A 10,350-nucleotide genomic window follows, 5' to 3' on the forward strand; every position below is an offset into this window, starting at 1 on the left:
CCACAAAACCCTGTCATTCTTCGATTATAATCAGGCCAATTATAATTTCACACCGCCCCCCTGTCTTTGTTGTCCAAGGCTCCTTCTTTCCACTGTCCTCGCCCTCCTCCCCGGTAAATTGCCACTACATGTAAATATCAAGTGGTTAGTGAATAATTAGTGTTTCATTGGCCAGCCATCACCTCTGGGGGCCCCATCTACACTTTTTTTTTTTTTTAGACCCCTCCCTCGCGTAGAGCCGCCCTGAAGACAAGGGGCCCCCTCTTTGAATGACAGCGCTTTGGGAAGGAAGACGAATTTTTGTCTGATTTCCCGCAGCCACAGCGTCGATGAGAAGCAGTCGAGGAACTCCATTCTAACTGAATGGATTGGTATGGGGAGAAGCGGACCACAAATCACGGCTAAGCGGCAGCTTTGGGACTGTGTAACGTTGACGATGGTTTTACTTTCGCTGCTGTTTCGACCAGGTGAGTTGCTTGCTTGCTTCTCGTGCATCTTTTTGTGTTGTTTTTTTTTCTGTTTTTGTTATGTTTTGTTTTTGTGTCTCCAATCCGTGCTCCTCCACTCCTCTGCTGCATGCGAGAGAGACCCCGCCGTCCCGCTCTCCTCCCCGGAAAAAAAGTTAACTTCTTTCCCTTCTTGTTTGTTTGTGTGTGACTCGACTCGGAACCTTTGTAACACTTCTCTCACGCTTTCTCTCAAGTTTGTCGGTGTTAAATGTGAGAGCACGGGTTGTTTTTGAGAGGACAATGTATTGTCCTGTTGCTGCTCCTGCTCCTGCCGCGGAGCCTCTCCACCAGCCTCCAGCCTGGCTGCGCCGCAGCAGTTTGCACCGCTCTTGCTAGCCGAGCAGCACGAGTTAACTCTTTTTCTTCTAACGGACGTCTTCCTGGACAAATTCCCAAATGTTCCCAACATAAAACCACGACACCGAACACGCTGACACCCACCTCTTGACGGCTATCGAGTTTTTAAGGGAGCACAGAAGCACCGCCGCGGGTTGCGGTTTTATCGACTTGTGCGGAGTTTACGGGGTTAGCTCCCAGCTAGCATAGCTTTATTAGCCCAACTGGCGTCCAGCAGCACCAAAGAAAAAGCAACCAAGCGTCTGTTTGGTTTTTTTAAACAAGAAAATGTCGCTAACAGGACACCAAACGACCACCGTTACTGTTAAAGACATGAGACTAACTTTTACACACAGTTTTGAGTGTTTTTACGTTGTAGGTGAAGCTAAGCGGACCGTGGTATTTCCCCCCCTCTATTCATGCTTCATTTATCAACTTTGTTAGCTACCATGCATGGGTGTCCAACTTCTTGGCCTCTGAACGTGTTGGTCGCTCCTCTCTGTCCTCCAGCCCACAGACCACAAACCAAACACAGGCAGCAGCTCGTCTTGGTTGGGATCATAAATAATCTCACTTGATCTGGACGCTTCTCTAACTTAACAAAGTTATGAAGAAAGTCTCCTGGCACTGTGAATGTCAGGAGCACACTGAATATTGTGTTTTTAGTGCAAGCGTGTGTAGTTAAATGTTTAAAAACCACACGATTAAAAAGTTGGCAAGGCATGTGAGGTTTCAAAGAATATAACAGAATTGAAGTTGATGTTGTTTATGAGGACGCCAAAACTGCAAACCACCCCGTCTTTATATGTAGTGGTTAAATTCTGACGTGTTATGATGTAAATGTAAAGCTGGATACCTAAAGTCCCCTGGAGGCCCCCCAGGTTCCTCTCGACTGTTTTGGTACCTTTCTATTAGCTGTTGCACCAGAAGTAGTTGTAACAGTAGTGAATTTTCCTTGGCATAGTTGCTGAAAGGTGGAGCACAACAGGGCATTAAATATGTGATATTTCATTAATGCATGCACCCTTGTCATTAAGAACATTTGTGGATTTTTTTTTAGTTTGAGTGTTAACATGTAATCACTATGATTTATTCAAAGCCACCTGCTCTGTAGTTCATCCAACATCTAATCCCATCTGAAAGTGTCTGCGCCCTTGTTTTGTACTCCATTTTGAGCTTTCACTTCAGGCCCTAACAGTAGCCTAGGGGTTGAAATTATTGTGCAATTAATCCCCAGCTCTAACTAAAAATCTACTCGTCGATTAAACACTAAATATTGTGTGTGTGGTCACTCTGCTTGTCCACTTTCTGTTCCCATATTCCCCACATGGTCATCAAACTTGTTGGTAGCCGACTTAAGTGCCAGACGATAAAGACCCTTTAGGGAGATGTGTGGTTGTTGATGGCTGCGCAGGCAGTGATTGTCAAAAAGTGTCAATCAGGGCGGACTTGGGTGACCTCGCAGCGAGACGGGAGGGGAGGCCCGTTGGAATTCAGAGGAGGGATGCGGAGTGGCTCCAACTTGACCTCTCACACTCCATCTCAGTTTTATCAGGGCTCGTGTTGAAGTGCAGCGCAGCCGGGTGCATTAATCATCCTTCATGTCCCCGTCCAGTGCATCAGACGGATGCGAGAGAAAGGGGTGAAGTGGTGCAAAAATATTCATGCGCACTGGTGTAAAATCTCCGCGCTTATCTTGTTGGGAGATAAGATGGAAGCTTTGGCGTAAACAGAAGATTATTCTGTTGCAATAGAAGAGCAGTCTGATGCAACTGATCCGGGTTTTGAAGCGAAAGTGATGTGTGTTGGGTGGATGGTGCTTAATGCTGAGATGAGATGGAAAATACATCGGCAATACAGCAGGAGTCAGCAAATGAGACGTCCCACCCAGAAGTAACACTGAAACGAACTTGATGACTGTCCAGACTCCTACTTCCCACAGAAATAGTTGCAGGTCTTTTGTTTTCCTTGATAATAAATATCCCACTTTTGAGTCGTAACCGAACAGGAAGCCCTGAATTTAGGCGATACTACCCTAATATCACGTGCTGTGCTCTGCTGCCCCCACCTACACTCCTGCTTCCAGTTTAGACCCCAAGTTGCTGAACAAGTGTGACTCTTTGTAATAGTCCTCTTGTGATCCTCTCCAAGTTAGCTGGCCCCGTGCACCAGGCCTCACCGTGCCATTCAGTGTAGCTTAATGGACTTCAATCACCTCAGCAACAGCCAAACCACATTCAGCACCCTCAGGCAAACTAACACAGGTTGGTTTCCTCCTACAGCGAGGCTGCATGCTATTTCTGTGAGGACTAGTTTGGGGAAATAAGTTTTGACTCCCGGAGCACAGTGTGGGACCATGGCCTCGTGAGCTCACGCATTCGGGTTTTAATGGCTCTCCAGATTGAGCTAAACTTGATAGTGGAAAAGTTTTGACTCTGCTGCCTCGTGCACTGTGCTGAGGTAATGTACCCGTAAATGTCAAATGGATTTCAAGATTCTTGGTGGAAGGGAAACTGGTTTTGTTCAGATTGTAGGGTTGCCACTATTTCCATTGTTGATTCCATTTGTTGATTATTGTCTAAATTAACAGATTGGTTGTTTGGTCTATAAAATATTGCAAATTGGTGAAAATGTTGATCAGTGTTTTGTTTTGTCCACAACCCAAAGATATTCAGTTTACTGCCATCAAGGAGTAAAGAAAGCAGAAAATAACCACATTTAAGAAGCTGCAAACAGGGAAGGAAAAGGAGTCAAGAATACAACATTTAGGGAGCAGTTGTGATACATTAACGCAGTAACAGTACGAAATATTAATGGCCATTGTTTATGTTTTCCAGCTCACTGCCAGCAGTGTCGAATCCAGCGCTGCAATGCCGAGTATGTGGCTTCTACCTCACCCTCTAGTGGTCTGCAGGAGGACGTGGCTCTGGATGTGGACTACTGCATCGCCTTGCGGGCCTACGCCCTGTGCACCCGGCGGCAGGCACGCAGTTGCAGGGGCGACCTGGTCTACCACTCGGCCGTCTTCCGCATTAAGGAGTTATTCTCACAGCACAACTGCTCCAGCGACGGGCCCACCTCCTCCGCCAAGGTCCCCAGCACGTCTCGGCCGGCCGTGTCGGAGCTGTGCGACTACGAGAATCGGGTCCTCGTGTCGGGTGCAGGCGGTCAGCAGAAGAAATATGCCCACTGTGGATTATTCGGAGACCCGCACCTACGGACTTTCCGAGATGAGTTTCAGACCTGCAAGGTGGAGGGGGCGTGGCCTCTGATCGACAACCGCTTCCTGTCGGTGCAGGTGACCAACGTGCCTGTTGTACTAGGCTCCAGCGCCACGGCAACCAGCAAGGTAAGAATGGTTGAGAGTAGAGCTGAAATGATGAGGTGATTGACAGATAACTGATCGACAACTGTTTAGATAATTGTCTTATCGTTTCACTCATTTTTAAAGCAAAAATGCCAAATATACTCAGTTTTCATGTCTTAAAATGTGAAGATTTGCTGCTTTTCTCTTTCATTTATGGCTGGAAAAAAACAAATATTTAGCTGTTTGACTGTTAGTCAGATAAACATAACACCACAAAGTGAAGACGTCACTATGGGTTCAAAGAGATTGTGAAGACCATTGTTTTCAGTGGTTCACAATTTTATTGCCTTGAAACAAAGCCAACCTTCTAACATTTCTTGTTTAAGTTTTGATTCTCTTTTCATATAGATGCTTGAATACATTAAATATTTCACAAAAAGAGAAATCAAAGATGTTGAGTGGACATTTGTGATTGTATTCTTCTACTTTATATGTGATCTATCAACTTGTAACCCCACCCCTATCCTTCATCACACACAAAAAATAATCAAAGATTAAGGAAAACTAAGTTCAAAACAAACAAAATTATGACCACTAAGACTTATTTTCTCCATATTAGAAATAAACACGTTAAAGTAAGTTTGAAACCCATGGCCTATATGAGCAGGATGTTTCTGAGTGCGGGCTTGCTAGCTCAAGTATTGCCATAAAGTATCAAACATGTGAAGTTAATCGTCATTCCATGGTGCCTCTCGAGCCTCCAGCATTCCTCTTGTCTTGGAGCTCCTTCAGATCTATGAGGGAAAAGAGAGAGGAGGGGAGTCCTTCAGCGGTGTTGAATCACAGACATGCTTGAGCGCTCTACCTTTAACACATGGGTGGTCATATGGTAGTGATTAACGCTCACTCAAACATTTTCCTCCACCGCCACGATGTGGAATGTTTTTTCACCCCTCTGGTCAAATAATTAACTGGCCGATTTTTGTGTAAATATGAAATAATGTGGAAAAATAAAGGAATAATTGGCAGCAGCGAGGGTTTTTTGATTCTGTTAATTGAGTGGGGCTGATTTTGCACCAAAGTTTTCACAACACACTCTTTGAAAAGCATTCGCAGTGTGTTCTGGGTGTGCAGCCGAATGCAGACCTTGTAGTGTGGATATTGTCTGTGCCATCACCCGCATGCCCCCATCATGCTTTTGGAGTTGTTTGCAACTGCCAGACTTGAGACAGGAAATCATCCATCAAATACAGTATCCCCTTAAGTGTAAACTCAACCACAGCCACCGCTTTGTCAAGATACTTTGAAGAAACTGAGGTTAGAGCACAGTGTTTCAGAGCTCAGCTGGAATACAAATCACAGTCAGTCATTGAATAAGAATGAGCAGTGCCAGCGCAGGAGAAGTGTTGGAAGATACATGGAGATTCGATGCTGTTACGAAACCGTCCTGTGTGAGCCAACACTCAGGGAAGACTGGTGGGGTTTAGTGCGTACAATTTGTTTTAGGTTAGAAAGGGTTTGTGATAGTCGAGACACCACAATGGTTTAATTTGTGGTTTGCTTGAGTGATAACAATACAGTGGACAGTTGACAGCCACCCTTTGAATATTTTGCAGGAGAGAGAGAGTCACTGCCGCACAGTGAAAAGGGCCAATTTGGGGTATAAACATCTCTCACAGCAGTTACCTGCTGCCACCTTGTGTCTTTAATCAGTACTGCTGTTAGTCAAGATTCATGTAGGCATCTTTTGTGGCACATCTCTTTATATTTCAGCAAAGATGTGACATTGTGGCTTATTCACTAGTTTAAGGCGGCAGGTAACAATTATCCAAACTGATGGTTAATCTGGTAGTCATTTTCTGGATTAGTTGTTTGGTCTATAAAATGTCAGAAAAAACTCGGTGTTTCCCAAGGCGCAAGATGTTGTCCTCAAATGTTTTGTGTTGTCCACAACCCAAAGATATTCAGTTTACTGTCACCTAGGAATAAAGAAAGCGGAACACATTCACCTTTAAGAAACTGAAACCCAGACTGATCAATCGATTAATAGTTGACAACTATTTGCTGCAGTTTTGCAGATCTGTATCAGCTGCTTTATGTAAGGAAGAATATTCAGACTGTATGGTAGTAAAATGAAATTTTAATGGTAAATTCCTAAAGTCTCACATAATACTTTTTTATCTTATTTCAGATCACAGTGATCTTCAAGTCATACCACGGCTGTACAGATCAGAAGGTGTACCAGGCCACCACAGAAGATCTGCCGCTGGCCTTTCAAGATGGCACTCGCAGTGGCGGTGAGAGCGGCAGCCTGACCATTGTTGAGCGCGGCGGCTCCGGGGTGGGCCGGCAGGTAAAGATCCATGCCCGTTACATCGGCACTTCCATCATCGTCCGGCGCGTGGGTAGCTACCTGACCTTCGCCATCCGCATGCCAGAGGACACCCTGGACTTCTCGGAGGACAATGGCGGCCTGCAGCTCTGCCTGCACGGTTGCCCGCGCAATGAGCTTATCAAAGAGCACACACTGAGCCGTCAGAGCCAGCAGCCCCGCCTGCAGGGCACCAACACAGAGCTGGGTCCTCTGCGGCCTCCTCACCAGGTCTACACAGTGGAGCGGGCCACGGCCAAGTGTAGAGAGACTCTGCAGGTGGAGGACGTGTACTTTCAGTCCTGTGTGTTTGACTTGCTGACCACAGGAGACCCTGAGTTCTCTATGGCAGCGTATGGCGCCCTGGAGGATTTAAAGGCGCTGCCTCCCAGTAAACTGAAGCAGAACTCCCCGTGGACTCCTCGTCCTACTAACCGAGGGGTGTCACACACGGCAGCCAGTGGCTCCCTGCTCTCGCTCCTACTCCTCATTGTGCTGCTTTTGTGAAAAATAAAATAAATATAAATGATTTTTGAAAAGAGAGGAGAGAAAGACAAACAGAACGTGGAAGCATTGCCAGCTTGAGGAAAGAGTGACTAGAGCTCAGACATATGTATTTGTAATTTCTTTTTTTTTATTTGTGAATGTTGTGATCTTTTTCTGTTTTTGTCATTTGAAGGATTCCCCTGCCATAATAGATGGCATGTCTTCCCACTTCACATTTTCATGGGTCACATCATTTCAAGAAAAGCCATTGATAGATTAAATCATGTGGTTGAAGTACAACATGCTCTCCATTCTCACCTACATACTGTCAGTTGGTCTACAGCAGACTTTAAAAAGGTTAACTCCATTAGTATGTGTGCTGACGTCAAGGCAGCTAAGCAGAATTTAGTTGTTTTTTTTGTAAATATTATGTTTTTACTGAGAAAATGTACAACGTCCAAACACTCCACCGTGAATGGAAACTGCATACGTAACTCCAATGTGGCTTCTAGATCCTGTATAATCCAGTAATATCAATAGCACTTAACAGTTTTAACAGCAAGTTTTGTGTATTTAAATGTTCCTCCTTTGTCTGCTTCAACTGTTGTTTCAGAAATCGGTATGCTAAAATACACAGGATCCAACAACTGTATGTAAAAACTACCTATCCATAATACATGATGTGTCAGTGTGATTTTCAGCAGTTCTCATCTTCTGTGAAACACTCCCTCTTCAAGCTGTTCAGCTTCCAGTTTTTTAAAGGTTAAAAAAAAAAAAGAAAAAAACACAAATCTTTATATAATAATATATTAAGAGAGTGTATATATGTGTTTTATATTGTGTACATTTGCCTGTGTATAGATGTTTTAACTGTAATATGTTTTACATTCGTTGTGTTTTAGTAGGTTATTTTGAGACATTGTAAGAAAAGTAAACTAATACGTGTTGTGTTGGATATGTAATTTTCTGTATTAAAGTGTTGGACACTCCAGAAAAAGGTCTGTTTTTCCTTCTTGTTTTTGTGTGACCCTTGCACTGTTATCTTAGACAGAGGATGGTGTATCTTTTTTCCTAGCACATTATATCGTGATCAACTAGAACGGCACTGGAGCGCATGCCTCTGCCAAAAGCAGTCCTCTGTAATTTAATGAAGTCTAATCCAATATCAGACTTGATAGTCCTCTATCACTCATAACCGTGATTTACGCTCACCGCATCTTAAACAGTCAGCCACAATGCAGATGGAATTATAAGCTCCAGTGTGTTTTGGAAGAATAATGGGTTGATTTAACAAAAACAAATGCCAGTGTTGAAGAAAGTGAGAGAAAATTCCTGGATCTGTTCCTATATCCAGATCTGCACTAAAAAGTTAATGATATCTACTCTGGGCCGAGACCCATCCTCCTGCTGAAGAAACCAACCAACAAATTAAAAAACAAAAACGCATACGGGTGAAATTTAAACCAAAGGTAACTCAGATGTTTGATTCAGTTACAGGAGACAGTATAGCTAAAATTGCATTTATTACGTTGATGTATATACTAATAAACACTTCAATTTGTTTATGAAGAAGTTCTCTTGAATAAACACATAAGGTTGGTATAGAAGTCTGCAGTCATTTAATCAGACTAATTTATTCAAATTGACTCGACATGATATGGAAGATTTGCATTAATCTGACTCTTACGTAACAGAATAACATGGGACATTTACATGTATTCAAAATGAGCCACCGTTTTGTGAGAGCATGTTTTGTAATACCACTCGTGTCCTGGTGGGGTCCTCGGTCCACAAGGCCTGACGGCTCCCCACTATGAAGACAGTTTTGACAGGCTGGCTGTGTAGCTGTAGGGATCCACAGTATGTTCTCAGTCCCCTGTGTAAATGTTACCTCTGAGTGCTGAGCTGGCTGCTGGCTTTGCTTTTGTCTGCCAGAGCGCTGCATGGCTCCAAATAGGATTTAGTCTGTGGTTAACACCAGGTTAGAGTCAACACACACACACACGCTCGCACAGGTACACACACTGCTGATATTTGCACTATATGTGAACAATGACTGCCATGATTAGAAACACAGGGATGTGATCAGCTTTTCTTTTTTTTTAAACCGCCATCAAAAATGCAATTAAGGAAGCTCCTGCACACTCCTCGTGAACACATTAACAATTAATGCTTTATAATTCGAAAGATTTCATTTGTATCTTGACTCAAAGTATCCATGTATTTTTTCTAAGTGGCAGTGTGTTTCGTCACATACGCAATCGTACGTAATCTCCCCACGTCCCATTTCCTTCAAATAAAGACGCCACGGTGAGCAGGGAAGGAGCCGGCCAATGAAACGTGTCACCATTTCCCCCACCATTACATGTGAAGCACAGTCCTGGCTTGAGTCAAGTCGACTTCATCACCTCTTTCTCAATATTAGGAGGACAATGAAGAGATGGAGAGGGATGAAAAGCTAGATGAGGGGAGGGAGGGAGGTGACGGGGGGTTGGTGGTAAAATCTGTCACAGTCTTGTCTCAGGGATGTACTTATCTTATGCTTTTACTCCAGTGCATTTCAGAGGAACATGTTGTACTTTTATTGCATAGATATTGTAATATTGTACAACATATTATGATTTTACAGTTTAAAAAGCTATGATAAGCTTATAAAGTACAGAGGGTTTTTTTTAAAATGTAATCAATTGCTCCTAAACATTGTGACCCCCTGTCAGGATGGCAGTGTCTAGATGGGGAACCTGTCATATTCAAGACCCAAGTAAAGTAAGCAGTGGTGGAGAGAGCACTGAAAATCTGTGCTGAAGTATGAGTAGAGCTACATTACTGAGTAAGTAAGTAAGTAAATTAATAAAGTATTCTTCTCAAACACTACTCACAGAACTAGTTACTTTTTAACCATTGATGTTGCATTATCAATAGCGGGCCTTCAATCAAAGGGGTTTCTGTTTCTCCAAAGCTTCTGTCTAAATTCAGTGGACATTGTGCAGTGTATACTAAATCAAAAGTACAAATAACCCAAAAATGACTCTAATATAGTAATTTAATCGATGCAGTTAGTTATTTCCACTCCAGAAAGTAAGGGAGTAAAATTATCCAGTATTTGCCCCTGAAATAAAAAGGTGGAGAGGTCTGACCTCCTAGGCTGGGAACCCCAGGGGAAAAAGTAGCCTACTATACATAAAGTGGTGGAAAGTAGCTCTACCTGGAGCAGCTACGACAGTGAAATCTATAAATGTAAGATATGATAAATATAACAGTTTCATCTAGTTGATAGCACTTCTGTTCTCGTACTTGAGTGGGAATTTGAATGGAGAACTTGTAATTTATTGGTGATATTT

At 43.3% G+C, this 10,350-nt stretch overlaps 1 protein-coding gene across 1 annotated transcript; it reads left to right on the plus strand.

The window, feature by feature from the left end:
• Positions 1–225: 225 nt before the first annotated feature.
• rgmd (RGM domain family, member D) lies at positions 226–8,006 on the plus strand. The gene is made up of 3 exons (XM_037115674.1): positions 226–467; positions 3,683–4,194; positions 6,344–8,006. The coding sequence occupies exons 1-3, from the start codon at positions 374–376 to the stop codon at positions 7,028–7,030; spliced, it is 1,293 nt and encodes a 430-aa protein (XP_036971569.1). The 5' UTR covers positions 226–373; the 3' UTR covers positions 7,031–8,006.
• The last annotated feature ends 2,344 nt before the right edge of the window (positions 8,007–10,350 follow it).

Source organism: Acanthopagrus latus, chromosome 11 (genome assembly GCF_904848185.1).
Source record: "Acanthopagrus latus isolate v.2019 chromosome 11, fAcaLat1.1, whole genome shotgun sequence".
NCBI lineage: Eukaryota > Metazoa > Chordata > Actinopteri > Spariformes > Sparidae > Acanthopagrus > Acanthopagrus latus.